Source organism: Zeugodacus cucurbitae, chromosome 4 (assembly GCF_028554725.1).
Source record: "Zeugodacus cucurbitae isolate PBARC_wt_2022May chromosome 4, idZeuCucr1.2, whole genome shotgun sequence".
NCBI lineage: Eukaryota > Metazoa > Arthropoda > Insecta > Diptera > Tephritidae > Zeugodacus > Zeugodacus cucurbitae.
In genome coordinates, this window is record NC_071669.1 from 29,116,044 (window position 1) to 29,132,784 (window position 16,741).

Genomic DNA, 16,741 nt, shown 5'->3' on the forward strand with positions numbered 1-16,741 from the left:
AATTGTATAATGTGCATATAAAATATCACAATGAACGTGATTCCTAAAATCGTCATCTATAAAATGATCCAATATAATAAGGCATATTTATAATTAAAATTATATGTTTTGTTACAAAAAGTTCGCCATTTTGACAACTTTTTTGTTGGTTGGAAAAGTGAAAAAAAACTCTTTATATACGACTTTTTTGTACTATTGTTGTTCAATTCCGCCATTGCGGACTCCTTTTTCAAGTTAATACATTTTTCACTTAGAATTTTAAATAATAATTAAGCACTAGTCTTGACTTCAGCTCTTTGTTTTGGTTTTATTGTTTTGTACTACCGTGTAATTTGTCAGTTTTTCTTTCATTTTTTGTTTTGCTCGCTTGTTTGGGGGTCATGAGAGCGTCACTCAACAGGAAATTGAAACCCAAAAAAGCTAACTGTAAACGAATGGCGTAATCTTATCGTCTATCATTCTTGACTTACCACACTATATACATTGCTACCCATCGCTGCAACGAGCAGTGTTGCCACTTGAGAAATTATTTATCTACCAAAATGCCTACAAAATCTTCTTTTAAACTACCATTTTTTTCATTAACAATTTTTTCATCGTTTTATTTAACTTTCATACAAAAAACCAATAAAATTTAAGTACATTTAAGCACATTTTATATATGTACATATAGGTCAAACATATCATGTTTGAACAAAAGAAAAATTATATACAGGTACAAATTGTATGTGCTTAAATAAAGTTTAAACATATTACATAATATAAAAGGTATTAATTTATATATATATATTTGGCGTAGGAACCGCTTTAAGCGATTATAGCCGAATCCTGTTTTCATTGGGGAGATTTTTTTATGTGGTGGGTCCCAAGCCCTACGCACAACCGCAGAAGCGGGCTTCGCCTTCTCACTTTAGCTCGCCTCCAAACGGATGTCTGTTAGCTACCCAGGGGATACTTGATCTAAAACCGGAAGTCGTGAGCTGCTTGAGTCATATGCAAAAGAATCGTTCCTGGCCACTCCCAAGTGAATGGCAATCAGAAACTTTCCTCACTTGCGTGAACTTCTACATATGACCCCATCCCCCAAGGTATTAATTTATTTCTCTAAAATATCCCTCTTTTGCTGACCATACCTAACGTACTTCACCTTTGTGTACTAGTTCTTTACAACGTATAATACTATTTACACTATTTAATTTGTTTCTTAATTTTGTGAAAAACTTCATTTCACAGTTGCTGAACTGTGAGGTAGTGTGATTAGATTAAGCACAAAATTGCATAAACCAATGAAACAAAACATATTCATATCATTTTTAATGGTACCAACAGTACTCCAAAACGTATTGATATCCATATCTTTCTTTAAATTATTATCACTCAACCTATGTAGCTTCCATTGGGTTATTATATAAGAGGGATCGAAGTCCACTAAATTTTTTAAATTTTGAATTAATGGTTGTAATTCTATATTTTTTTCCAAAAGAACATTGCTTGGCGTTATAATATTTAAAAGGTGCAAATCTTCTCGGTTAGAACGAAATCTCGATTTGATTATTTCATTATCCCTAGTTTTACTTTTTATATATTCTTCACAATCAGCTCCAACAAATATGTTTGATACATGAATATGATTTTTTGTATCTTTATATTTAATATATTGTTGAAAAATTTGACTAACCAGGATATAGCAAGAATTTTTTGGGGTTTTACGGAACAGTGTCCAGAAATTCTCTTAAAGCAAGAAAGTATACAATTTTAAGTGAACAAATTTTAAGATTAATATTCATTGTACATATGTACTTCTGATAAAAAAATTTGCCTACCAAAACCTTTAACCCATCAACCAAACTACCAAAGGCAAATGAAACTACCAATTTTGGTCCGATCGAACCAAAACATTTCAATTGTGTTCATATTTGTATGCTGACTAACCCGAACATTATACGTTCAAGAAATTGCTTTAAAGTTGCCACACACTCACTCCCTTTTATTACCACACTCTCACTTTTCGAGCTTGAAAGCCGCCTTGTTTTCAATTTTTTAAGGCGTTTAAAGTTGATTATAAATCTGAGAAAATTACAAGTAAATTATTTCCTTTTACGGAATTGTACACAAACAGTGCATTTTATGAACATGTATCTACAGAATGATTTAAAAATAAAGACTAATTATTTCATTTTGGCGATAAATGGAAGCAGTTTTCTTGACGACGGTATCTCTTTATCAATAATTAAATACCAAGTTGCTTGCACTTGGTTACGTCATGGCTTTCAATTTATTTCGAAAATTAATTCTTGTAATCAACTTTAAAGCGAGCTCTTGCCCGTGTAACGGTAGCGTTAGAATTTGGTATACATATCCGTCTATACACGATGCGACGGTAGGCAGTACAGACATGTCTACAAGCTTAAGCTTAAGCGGCAAATACACTTGCAGACTTGTCTGTACTACATGTTAAGTATGGCATATCGCCGCATCGTGTAGACCCTGGTCTGCACACCAAATTTTAGGTCTGCATACAAGTATATATGTTTAAATTGTTCTGTTGGGTGTTGCGACATGTTTGACCGTTTATTGTGTACAATGCAGACAGAACCTCATACTTCGAATGAATTCAGAGCGAAAGGTAGTGCGCGCACAATGGCTTTAAGGCTAATGAAACTTAGCACACGTGTTTCTTGGCACCATAGGAAGGTTGCTTTCGAATCGGATCACTGCCACATTTTTTGGCTACATTTTCTTTTCGTTTTCAGTGCACATTGAAATTATAAGCAGCGCCACAATTTCGTCGTCTGATGCCATTACGTCCACTTACTTCAACGATTACAACGAAATGATGTCTGGACAACATGTCGCACAAGTGTATAGTGAACGGACTTGCGAACCCGGTATGCATACAAGTCTGCAAGTGTATTTGCCGCTTTACTGCTTAAGAGAGGTCATATCAAGAGTTTCTTCATTAGATAACTGCCAAGGCAATATCACCAACAATATTTTTATCGAGATAATATTTGTTGCCAATAGAGATGTAGGGAATGATAGACATCTCTGATAACTTTCATTTCTATAAACGATAGTTTAAAGTATTTTCGACACATATTTGTTTTAAAAGTACGCCAACTTGTATATGAAGTGGTGTTGCTGCAAAACGCATGTGTGAAAGATGGATAACAAAAGAAAGAGTACATTTAAAGTTAAAAGTAACTCCAAAGTAAGTTAATTATGTACGGTGGGAGACGATTTTTCTGTTAAAGTGTCGGATTATTGATTAAATACAGTTGATCTCGTTTTTAGACGATATTTTTGCAAGAATTATTTTACACGGTGTTTTTGTACACTTCCCAATTACTATTTTTACACGGATTTTTAGGGTCGGCTTTAGTTTAGTAACCCCCGATTTCCCGGGTTGATATCTGTCAAAATGGTTATTGTGCATATAAACAAAATTGCTTTATATTTAAAGCAAATATCAAACTAATTGATATAAAATAAATATGTAGAAATAATATAATATAAATTGAAAATTAACTATTAATCGAGAAATTGCAAAATAACATTTGTGAAATTGGGAAAACTTTAGTATACCGTCCCACGATTTTGACAGTTTGACAGTTGAGTTGAATACACATGTTCTTATGAGATGAGCTACATAGCTTTCGAATGTTTTCGCAACCAACGCTCCGAAATTCGAACTCGGATTCGAAGACGCACAGAAGTTGAAAATTTTCAACTTTCATGCGCTAACACAGCAACCTTCACATTCTTAATAATAGCAACCAACATTAGCTTTCGAATGTTTTCGCAACCAACGCTCCGAAATCCAACATTATGTTACTTACAATCTTATATGTTTTAATTATTTAAGCTCGTTTTCTTCGACACAATATAAGTATTTTGGAAAATATAATATTTATTAATTTATTAATAATAATATCAAATATTTAAATTAATTTTTAAAGATTAGGGGTGATAAAGTTTTAATAACCTTGTTTAAATTTTCCTTCCGTTGCTTAATTCGAGGTTTTCTATGTACACTGATTATAAAAATCAATAAAAATTTAAAATCGCCGTCTATATTATTTAGGTCGATTTCAAACTCGCCAATAAAAAGTGTGTATGTGTATCACCTTTTATACAGCTGTCAACGCATTCAAAAGCGCATTTATGGAGTTGCTCGATATATACGCAGTCAAGCGCATTTTTTCGCTTTCGCATTCGCATACGCGAGCTATGTAGTTTGATCTTTATGCATTGATGCGTGTGTTATGTGATTGATTGACAAGTTCTTTCGCGCAGAATTACTTTCTGCATTGGAGGCCTCGGCCCCGCTTCATAAAAATAACCCTGGTCGAGCCAACACCGGGGGTTATCAAAGAGGTAGAAATGAAAAGTTCTTTCGCATAGAATACTTTCAGCATTGGCAAATTCTTCCGCGCTTCAAAAAAATATCCCTGGTCGAACCAACACGAGGGGTGATCAAAGAGGTGGAAATGGAAAATTCTTTGGCGTAGAACTGCTTTCTGCATTGGCGGCCTTCGGTCGAAAGTTCTTTCGCGCACAATTACTTTCGATTACTTTGGCGGTTGGGGTTGGAAAACGAATTCCGGTATAAATGGGTTATCGGAAAGAAATGTTTACGCATAAAGACGAAAACGTTAAAACCGGTAAATTTTAAAATGAGTGATATACATTATTGTAGCTCTTTATTAAGCTTGAATTATCATAATATGTAAAACTTTTGACAGCATATTGATAACTCACACTACTTTTAATTGCAAGTGAGTGCTGACAGTCAAGGCAATTTTGAATATTCTGTGGGATAATTGACTACGTCATCCTGGTTTGTAGCTGTGTCAACTATCCTGGAACGAAATCCTAAATTGTCGCATTAAGATCATCGAGATCTTTGTGCCATTTGTTTCACTACTAACTTTCCTTATTTGTTACAAATGAACAATGACAAAAATATTTTAACAAAGCAACATGGACAACCTTTAAAATAGTGTTATTTTTGGTTTTCTTTTTTATATTTTTGTTATCAACTCGAATAAAAGTCTCATTACACATACATACTTACTTTCCTTCCACGAATATTTCAAGACTAAAATTAGCCAGATCGGTTTTGCCGTTGTCGACTTTTTGCGAGGCTAACGAACAGAGCAATTCATTTTTATATCTATAGATTACAAATTGCTTTTCCATGGGAGATTAGAAAAGTATGGATTTTAGATTTTTTCAGGATTTTTCCTTGTACTTCAAAGGATATTGTAAAAAAGCGATTTTGCGATTCATTTTTATATTAAAGATAAGATCGACTGGTGATCGAAATCAAAGTTTTTAAATATTTTTATGTAAATGCCTAAAATTTTTCTATAAGTAACACATGGTATTTCAATATGTTTAATACTATGTTTACATATAACGAGATTATCTCTTATCTATTTACGAGCTTATTTCGATAATCCGTAATTGATCCGATATTATAAAATTATCTCGTTTTATACAACTAGATTTTCGGTGTTAAGCAGAAACTACATAGCTCGCGAATGCGAACGTTTGACAGTTGAGTTGAATACACATGTTCTTAGGAGATGAGCTACATAGCTTTCGCATGTTTTCGCAACCAACGCTCCGAAATTCGAACTCGGATTCGAAGACGCACAAAAGTTGAAAATTTTAAACTTTCATGCGCTAACACAGCAACCTTCACATTTTTAAGAATAGCAACCAACAATATGTTACTTACAATCTTGCGTGTCTTAATTTTTCAGGCCTGTTTTCTTCGCTACAATATAAGTATTTTTGTGAAATATAATTTATTATAATTTATTAATAATATATTTATCAAATATTTAAAATAATTTTTAAAGATTAGGGGTGATGAAGTTTTAATAAACAAAGTAGGCAGTTTTAATTTAATTCGAGGTTTTCTATGTACAATGCATATAAAAATCAATAAAAATTTAAAATCGACGTCCATATTATTTAGGTCGTTTTCAAACTCGCAAATAAAGAGTGTGTATATGTATCACCTTGTACACAGCTGTCAACACAATCAAAAGCGCATTTATGAAGTTCGATATATACGCAGTCAAGCGCATTTTTTCGTTTTCGCATTCGCATACGCGAGGTATGTAGTTTCAGCTTTATTCCTAATTTTATCGATAATTTTGGGAAGAAGAGGAGAAATGTCAAATGCAAATGTAAACAAAAATTACCGACAGCGAGAGAAAGATGTGTAACAGAACAACAAATACAACACATTTGACAATTGATAATCTCATTTGGTTATATGTAAACGGTTAGATTATTGGACGTTCTTAGAACGAGATTATTTTCATATGTAAACATACTATAACACACACATCACATTTTTCACTTCACATATTGAAAATTAATCTGTTAACCCTCAATTAAATTAAAATTTTACATTTCTTTAAGGCTTTTTAAGCAAAAATTACTTATTTTAAAAATCACTTAGCACATTATTAGCTGAACATGTTTCTGTGTTCACAATTATGTGGAAACCGAGCGTTACCGTTCTTTTCGTAGAACTTTTTTCTGCATCAAATATGTATATAAACAGGTAAGGAAGGGCAAAGTTCGGGTGTAAGCGAATATTTTATACTCTCGCAATTTGTTTATTTAGTTTTATTAATAGCTGTCATCGATTGGCTAAGCGTTATGTATGTATGTGATTGGCGTTGCAATCGTTTAGCCGGTTATAGCCGAATCGACGATAGTGCGCCACTTCTCTCTCTCCTTCGCAGTTCGGCGCCAGTTGGAGATCCCAAGTGTAACCATGTCGCTCTCCACTTGGTCTCTCCAACGGAGTGGAGGCCTTCCCCTTCCTCGGCTTCCTTCGGCGGGTACTGCATCGAACACTTTCAGAGCTGGAGTGTTTTCGTCCATTCGGACAACATGGCCTAGCCACCGTAGCCGCTGTTGTAGTAACGGTTATTTATCCCTGCAGGAAAGGAAAGCATAAATCTAGTTGTCGTCGAGGTCATCTAACGGGAGGCTCAGGAAACGTGCTGTTTCCACAGGGTTGGACCAAAGGGAAAGGGATGTTAGATTAGTAGGGTTCGTTGGGCATGCAAAAAGGTGGTTAGTGTCATGCGGGGACTCATTGCATGCAGGACATATATTTTCTATATCGGGGTTGAGTCTGGATAAGTAGGAGTTTAACCTGCTACAACATCCAGATCGAAGTTGCGCAAGGGTCACTTTGGTTTCTGGCTATAGGTGGTGGTTTGGTTCCAAGGATGCCATTCACTGGAAGGGAGTCAATAAAGGTGTTAATAGCTCCACTGTGAATGACGTTTAGAGCGTGTCTAAAATTGTCTGCATCCACAGTCTGGTAGGTATATTGATTAAGTTCGTCGAGACGTGTTGTAGGAATGATCTCTTGATGCACCTGGGGGGCGGTTCTGCTTCCAGCAAGTGACTACATGGATGATTTATACGAAAACACCCTACTAGAAACTGCTTGGTAAGCAGTTCGTTATGCTTCTTAATAGCCAGCATAATGGCCTCACTGTGTAAATGTATCTCTGGTGACATGAAGAGACATCCTGTAGCTGTTCGGAGTGCGGTGTTTTGACACGTCTGGATCTACTTCTGCTGCGTACCACTGCATCCAGGCGACCATACCGGTGCTGCGTAATTTACGATAGCCTTGTAAGTGGCCAGCAACGTTTCTTTGTCCTTTCCCCAAGTGCTACTGGCTAGCGACGTGCGGATTTTGTTGCGGCTTTGTACTTTATTGGTGTACCATCGACGTGAATATTAAGACTTAGTCTGTACTCCTTCGTCCAGTTGGTAAAGAGGGTCGCCGTGGATTTAGTGGGTGCGAGTGACAGGCTCTTCGCAGAGAAGAAGCGAGAAAGTTCGAGGAGGTAGCCCGACGTCATTATCGTACAATCATCTGCGTAGGTGGTAACTGAAATTCCCTCTGGTGGTTGAGGGAGTTTAGAGATATAGAAATGAAACAGTAAAGGGGAGAGGACACCGCCCTGTGGAACGCCTTGTTTAATTTTCCTGAGTTTCGATGTTTTACCTCGAAATAATACAGATGACAATGGCTTTGGAGGACTTGGTCTTCCTGATGACCTCCTGAACCTCCCCACTGGTGAAAACAAATGGCGCGCCGTTGTTTCGCATTTTGCGCAGCCGTCTGGTGACACGTCTTTTATCTTTGTCAACAGGGGGGTGTAGTATAAATTGTCGGCTAAAATAGCGCGCGCACCTCTCCGGGTCCGAGGAGGCATGGCTACCGAATCTCCAAATTGAGATCCCTTTAGGGGGGACCACAGGGATCGACTTGGCGTGAGAAGTCACGCTCATTTGCTAAAACTGCCGCTTCAGCCGGGAAATTAGGGCGCATATTTGCAATTCTTCCGGCTGTTATGAAACGAGCAGTAGCATCGGTGATCACCTTGCGGAATTGATGTTCGCCAACGATTACGTCTGTAGGAATGAGTAGGGCGGCGAAGGCATTATCGGTGAATTCTGTGAAGCCGTCCCAGTTAACTTTATTAAAGTTTACATAGGTGCGGTTGTCCGCAGAAATAAAGTTAGGAGGTTTTTCAAACGAGCTCATAATTCTGGTACAGGCTTCGTCATTCATTGTGCAGAATGTCGAATCGTCTATCTGTTCTGCCAGCTCGATCCCTCTCCGATAATTTGACAGGCAAGAATGCCAAAGATCGTGATGCGTGTTAAAGTCGCCAAGCACCAATCGGTTTTCACCCCGAAGTAGCGCACTAATATTCGGTTGATATCCTGTTGGGTAACTTGTAACTGGGATGTATATATTAAATATTTCGAGCTCGACATCGCCTGACCGGACAGCTATACCTTGACATTCTAGGATAGTATCCCTGCGGTCGGTGTCACCTTCGATAAAACGATATTGCGCGGTGTTGTGTAGTATGAATGCTAGGCCTCCACCACTATCCCGCTCGCGATTTTTGGCGCATGGTGAATATCTGGTCAGTTGTGGAATTTCCAGGTCTAAAGCCACACAAATAAGGTCCAATCAGTTTGTTGACGGTGGGCTTTAGTCTTCCACATAGTGCGCTCTATAGAACATTATAGGCGATATTTAGGGGCTTATCCCACGGTAACTGGCACAGATTGTGGGATCTCCCTTTTTATGGATTCAGCAGAGTACACTGAGATTCCAATCGTCAGTATTTCCGACCGTATTCTACAAAGAAGTTGATGCATGCACCTTGTCAGTTCTTCGGCTTCGTATTTGAATAGCTCGGCCGGTAATTTTCTGCTGGTCGGGTAAAGGAACATCTGTTCCATCGTCATCAGAGAAGTGTTCCCTCCATAATCCCAGTATGTCCTGGACATCGGTTACCAGGTTACCACCTTGGTCTCTACATGAGCATGCTCCGGTCTTTAAACCTTCGTTAAGTCGCTTACTTTTTTCATAAAATTTTCGAGGCTGGCAGACAGGGGTACCAGCTTCTCAAGCTTTTCATACTCACGGAATTCGGCATCTTTCTTTTTTGTCTGCAAATGCGTCTCACTTCCCTCGTCAGCTCTCGGTATCTATCCCATCCCGCACGTGTTGTGGTCGTTTGCAACGTTTGCGTGGTAAGCAGTCTGTTTTCTCTCCGCTGCGATACGGCAATCCACAGTTCCACAGTTTCCTTATACCGAGACGCTGATGAATGCTCTCAGAGAGCAGGAGTGCAAATCGAGTAGAGTATTTCGTGGCTGTCTGTTGCAATTGCAGTTTTTCGACGTCGAACCTTCCTTGTGTTTGTTGACGGGCATTCTTTGCTGCAACCAGATAATGGTCCAAGTCTATATTTGGTCCTCGGAGCGTACGCACGTCTAAAACACTGGAGACATGTCTTCCGTCTATCACAACATGATCGATTTGGTTACGCGTGTTTCGTTCAGGAGACAGCCATCAGCCTCAGGCCGTTTGGCGATGTTTCGTCAATTGAATTTTCCGACTGTTCTTTACCCACCTTAGCGTTGAAATCGCCAAGCACGATTTTGACATTACATTGTCCTTCTCTTCCGTTGGGGCGTGGGCGCAAATAAGCGATATGTTGAAGAACCTCGCTTTTATGCGGATTGTGGCTAGACGTTCATCCACCGGGTTGAATGTCAGGCCTTTAGTCGTATGAAGTGTTCTCTCTCGTCTCGCTGCACTCTTCAGCTGTCGATATCTATACTACCCGAACGTGTTGTGGATGGCGGTGATGTCAGCCTTAAGTTGTATGAGGACATCAACCAGCTGGGAAGAAGCACCTTCCCTATTAATGGTCCGGACATTCCAAGTGCATGCCCTTAAATCATTATCCTTAAAACATTTGCAGGGGTCGTCATCAAAAGGGGGGTGTCTCATCCGAGGCTTTCGTCGATTTTTCATTGGTACTTCGTTTTTATGTGGTGGGTCCCAAACGCTACGCACCACCGCAGAAGCGGGTTCGCCTTCCCACTTTAGCTCGCCTCCAAACGGTTGTTTGTTGGCTACCCAGAGGATACTTCGTCTAAAATCGGAAATCGTGAGCTGCTTGAACCATGTGGAGAAGACTCGTTTCTGGCCACTCCAAAGTGAATGACAATGAAAATGAATCAATAACTTTATCACTTACGTGAACTTCTACATATGATCCCATCCTCCTAAGCGTTGTAGGGAAGCCAAAAGAACGCTCTATCCTGTAATACAAATAGACAGGCAGCACTTATGGTGCAAGCCTGTGCTAAAATGTCCTCTTAATCATGCGCAATAGATCTGAACCATTTTCTTAGGTGGAGAAATACTTAAATCTGAACAAAAATATTTTGTTTTATCCCTTTGTTTCGAGCTGCGTCTATGTCTTACGTGTTAATTAATAAATTAAAATGTATTTCAAAGTAAAAACTACAAAGTCATATATTTGCATTGCCATTTTTGTCTAAAATGTGTCCTTTGAGCCCTTTTTACCATTGGGAATAGTCTACATATGTAAAACAAAATTTGGCAGCACTCAGCAAGCGGCGATACAATTCTTAATGAGGTACTACTCTCCTGTACGAATTCAACTAGATAACTTTGTTGTTGCTTTCACATGTAAAATTTTTGACAGGCGAGCAGTGCCCAAAGATAGCGAGCAGAAAAATGACCAATCGATGACAGCTAATATAACACACAATTGGCCCACATATTCGTCATATATATGCTATAAAGTCCATTGCAGGTTGGGAAGTTATGATCCGATTTCACCCACGGAGACATAATATAGGAGGAAAAATATTCCCTAAAAATATCTGAGAGACTTACCTATATTTTCGGCAAAAAAATAGAAGATTTGGCTCAATTTCATCATTGGAATTCAAGGAAAATATCAAAAACCCGAGTAGTTTCGGAGATATGGTTTTTGACCAATAAGTGGGCGGAGCCACACCCATTTAAAATTGTGTATACCAATTTGAGTACAGCCCTGGTTTCTGGTGGTTTTCCTTACTGCATTAAAGCATTTTTAGTAGTTTTCAACATAACCTTTGTATGGGAGGAGCGTGGTTAAAACCGATTTCCTTCATTTTTGGACTGTATAAGGAACTAAAAGAAAAAGTTTGGTTAATATCGCTTTAGTAGTTTACGAGATATGTACAAAAAACTTAGTAGGGGGCGGAGACACGCTTTTGATTGTTATAGTTTGGTAGATATAGCTTTAGTAGTTTACGAGATATGGATAAAAAACTTATTGGTGGCGGGCCACGCACATTTCCGCAAAAAAAATTACGTCAAAATATGTCCTTTCATAGTGCGATCCTTTCTACCAAATTTTACTTTCATAGATTTATTTATGGCCTAGTTATGGCACTTTATCTGTTTTCGGTTTTCGCCATTTTGAGCGCGGACCGATTTGGCATTTCTTCGAAAGCAACCTTCCTATAGTGCCAAGAAACACGTGTACCAAGTTTCATCAAGATATCATAATTTTTACTCAAGTTACGGCTTGCACAGACCGACGAACAGACAGACAACCGGATTGGAACCTGCACTCTTCACCTTGATCACTTTGGTATATATAACTCAATATCTAGCTCGTTTAGTTTTGGGTGTTACAAACAACCGTTATGTGAACAAAACTATTACACTTTGCACTTTGTTGCTAGCAATTTTTTTGCGAGAGTATACACATCTCTCCAGGGTGTCTGAAGTTTTTTCGTGTAGAACTCCTTTCTGCACAGGCGGCCTTCGGCAGCGCTTCAAAAAACATAACCCTCGTCGAGCCAAAACCGGATGTGTTCGAAGTTTTTCGCCTAGAACTCCTTTCTGCACAGGCGGTCATCGGTAGCGCTTCAAAAAAATTACCCTGGTCGAGCCAAAACCGTTTTCCGCATAATTGTAAACACGTAAATCTTAGAGTGAAAAGTGATTTTTAAAATAAGTAATTTTTGCTTAAAAAACTTTAAATGAATGTAAAATTTGAATATAATTGAATTTTGAACTTGTTGGAATTTTTGATTTTTTTATCTTTAAAGTCGAATATCTCGAAAACTAGGCGTCACTTTTATTCGTTTATAAAATATGTAGATTTGACACCACTTGATATGTCATCATGGTTATTGCTCATATAAACAAAATTATGCAAAAATTAAAATGCTTATTTAAAGCAAATATTAAACGAATTGATATAAAATAAATATGTAGAAACAATGTAATGAAGTGGTAATGTAGAATAAGTGCATTATATAAATGAAAAAATAACTAATAATCGGAAAATCGCCACAAAATTTGTGAAATTTTCAGTTTAAAATGCGAATATCTCGAAAACTATAAGTTTCCGGCAACAGATAATCTGGAGATCCTCCTCTTTCCAACCATACCCAATTCAATCCTAAAATCTGGGGATACTATACTAAAGTTTCCCCATTTTTTTATTTTAATTGTACACTTCTTTGCAATAAAATCAAATCTCCATACGTCAATACATTGCTACATTTCAATACGTAAATAAATATATAAAGCTGTATTAAGAAGTAAGGAAAAAGAAGACAGGGATTAATGATGATTTGAAGTGTATTATATTTTATTTTTACCATTCCAGAAATAATCGTTGTTTGTTCCTTCTTACGGTAATATGTACATAGGTTAGGTTAGGTTAAGTGGTTGTCAAGTGACGCACCTAGGCCTTTGGTAGGCCCATTGTGACACCACTGGGACTGTGATCCCTTACACTATTGAGTCATCTTTAAACCACCCCGTGGTCTTAATAAAGTGAAATAGTTCAGGGTTTTTGACATGAGCAACTTCTCCCACAACATCGAGAAAACCGCGTCCAATAGTTGCGATTATTTTCTTATACAGAGCCTTACACTCACATAGAAGTTGTATAATTGTTTCTTCCTCCTCTTCTACTTGGCAGCTTCTGCAGTAATCATTAAAAGGTATCCCCAGTCTGCTGGCGTGTCTCCCAATCATAAAGTGTCCCCTTAACACCCCCACAAGGGTTCTTGTGTCATTCCTCTTAAATTTCAATAATTTCATTGCCAATAATAAATCCAAGCATTCTTTCACTATCTTCGATGATATTCTATGAGACTTCAGTGATTTTAAAGCCGCTTGACTATCCGAGAATATGAATATGTGTCTAGTCGTTAGCACTTTTTTTGACAGAACGATAAGGCTTTTTTAATAGCAGTGATCTCTGCTTGGACTTGCTGCAATGATGATTTCTTTTTAATATTCCACCTCCTACTGGTTTGTCTAGTTTTGAACCGTCTGTGTAGATACTTATCTCTGAATCTTTGACTTTTCCCGTATACCACTCCTCTTTAGAGGGGAAGGATATGTGTAGGTCAGATTTACTAAAGTCCGTAATATTTGGTAGAAATGGGAACTTGCCAAGTATGCTAGAATGTTCCCTATTGCAGTTTTGCAGTAGAGAAGATTCTCTCAGTCTAAGTGCCGATTTCGCCGCCTGCTGCTTACAGAATAGATCTATAGGCAGTAAATACAAAATCACATCTAATGCCTGGCTCGGCGTTGTTCTGAGAGCTCCACTGATACATTTGCATGCCGTTCTTTGTAAACTTACCATACGTTTTATTGCGTACTTCTTGTCAATTATTGGCTACCAGACCAGTATACCATATGTCATAATCGGCCTTAACACAGCCGGGTGTTAGTGCCCATTTTGGTCCAACCATGTTTTTGCAGGTGTATAGCTCTAACGCTGCCTTCTTTACCCTAGCATCCAAGTTTGGTTGGTTTCTAATCCAATCATCCAAGTTTCTAGTCTAAAATTAGTACCAAATAGCTTGCTTTCTCACTTATTGATAGCGAGGTGTAGTTTATTTTCTGGAATCTTGTGTTTCCTGGCAAACATCATCTCAGTTTTACTCGCGTTTAGGCTTAATCCACAGGATTTTGCCCAGCGATTTTTTTTTATTTAATCTTGCTTGCATAAAGTCCGCGAGGATATTTGGGAATTTTCCCTTAATTGAAACCGCCACATAATCAGCGTATGCCACACCATATACCCCCCCTTTCTCTAGATCCAACAACAGACTGTCCATTGTTAAGATCCATAGAAGTGGGGGTGTACACCTATGGACAGATCTGCACATCGTTGAAACCCCCAGCGTTGAGGTTATGAACCTGCCTAGAAGCATCTGTTTCATAAGTGATTCCGAGACATTCAGCGCCTTCTATGTCCAAGAAGGCTATAAGAGCGTATTCTTTTCCTTCCAAAGCTCACCACCGAGTTAAAAGTGTTGTGAAACTGCTAACTTTCATAGAGTTAGCCTGCTTCTTATATTAATTTCTATTAATCTTTCCAGTGTGTTTAGTAGAAATGAGGAAAGACTGATTGGTCTAAAATCCTTTGGACTAATAGGAGAGCTTTTGTCCGCTTTTGGTATGTATATTACCTTCACTTTCCTCCATAGTGAAGGAATATAGTTTAACCGAAGAGTCCTTTCGAGAATAGTTACTAATCAACCCGTTACGTAACTGAACGATTTCTGCAATTGAGCCGGGAATATGCCGTCAAGTCCATGAGGTATAAAAGGCTTGAAACTGTTAATTGCCCATTTTATCTTGTCTTCTGATATTAAATCTCCAATGTCTCCACTTCTAGTGTATACTCAGCGGTCAAGCTCTCTGAGCTGCCCGGGAAGTGAGTATCCATCAGTAATTTTAAGGTTTCTTCACTGGATTCCGTCCAGCTTTGATCTAGTTTCTGAAGGCTTATGTGTAGATTTTGCTATTACTTTCCTTAACCGAGGAGTTTGGCCCTTCGGGGAGTTTCCGAGAAACCGAGACGTTTCTACCTTGGTCTCGATTACTTCACAGAAGGATTTCCACGATTTTCGTATTGATTTTCTGATTTCCTTTTTGTATGACCTTAGAAGGCTGTAGTAACGGTCCCAGTCATGCTCTAATTGGGATAGTTTCGCTACATTAAACTGCCTACTGCAATCTTTCTAAGATTTCTTAAGTTCGTGAGTTGGGTTTTAATTCTTCCCCTTCTGCGAGTAAGGGACATGCCACTTCTAATGCTTGCTGATAAGATTCTGTGAATCTTTCAACTAAGGTGTTTATGTATGTCCTCCCTGTTCTTAGGTTGGAATGGAGGAATCATATGAATATTTGTTTTTGGCTCTTGCGCGTGCACTCGCCAGTTTGTTTTCCTATGTTTTCTATATTTGTTATCCCGATCTACCTTTCTACTTAGTACACATTCATATCTTGATCTGGCCCTGGTATCAGCCGGCATCGTGCATGACGGCGGTGGACCTGGATTGCTTAGTAACACTCCCAGAGCCACGTTAGCCAGCGCAGCTTACACCCATTTTCATTGGGTTCTGGTATATATACATATACATACATATAATATAATAAAAGACAATAGAAATGTCTACAACAATAACAACAGAGTAAATTCTCACTGTGCAAACACACATATTTTCATGTAAAGTTAGATCTTTTTTACACGTTTTCTATTTTTTTCTTAAATTGGTCCTAATAGTAAGTTTTATATAAAAATATGATTTTTTGCACGAGTAATTTGCTGTCTCAGTTAACCGTGCAAAAAGGAGGGATCAATATGTGGTCCCTTTTGTACAAGGGTGTTTATGACACTATTTCGATTACTTTGACGGTCGGTGTTTGATAGCGAATTCCGTTATAAATGGAGTATGGGGTGAAAGAGGAGGTTTTCCAGATGAGGAATATATGTATATAAATAATGTGGTTTGGACTAATAGTTTTTGAAATATTTATGTTTAAAGTCAGTTTTTTTCTTTTCTGTTTAACACAGTTTTCTCACATTATACAATTAAAAAAATAACCCTGGTCGAGCCAAAACCAGTGGTGAAAAATGTGCGTAGCGTCTGTTTAAGTGTGTGAAATACCTTATTAATATTTTTGATTTTGAAAGTCGAATATCTCGAAAACTATATGTTTGCGATACCTATAACCCCATATATTTTTTGATCGGGAGGACGTCCTCTTTCTAACGGTACTAAAGAAATCGGAATCTCTACAGTAATTCATGCTTAAGGGTCACTGCTAAATCTCTAAAACTTTTGAGGCACTAAAGCATGCAAGGCACTTAAATGAATTCCGCTTAAGTACCACGAGGTACTTACCACTATTCCTCAAATACCCCGATCGGGAAAACTTTAGTATAGCATCCCATAATTTCGGGATTAAAGAGGATACGATTCGATATGGGAGATCCAGACTTAGAATCTACAGAGGCGGACATAATTATTC

The 16,741-nt window shown here is 37.9% G+C and overlaps 1 protein-coding gene across 4 annotated transcripts in view; it reads left to right on the forward strand.

The window, feature by feature from the left end:
• Positions 1-3,049: 3,049 nt before the first annotated feature.
• Positions 3,050-16,741, forward strand: part of LOC105218975 (E3 ubiquitin-protein ligase listerin) — a 59,546-nt gene continuing 45,854 nt past the window's right edge. For 3 of the 4 annotated variants that reach the window (XR_008471114.1, XM_054230232.1, XM_054230233.1), the window contains exon 1: positions 3,050-3,211. Coding sequence is in view for 3 of the 4 variants with exons in the window: in XM_054230232.1 (XP_054086207.1) it covers positions 3,164-3,211 (48 nt within the window). In the remaining variant the exon portion in view is untranslated. The remainder of the gene's footprint in view (positions 3,212-16,741) is intronic. The other variant, XM_054230234.1, reaches the window with a different exon arrangement.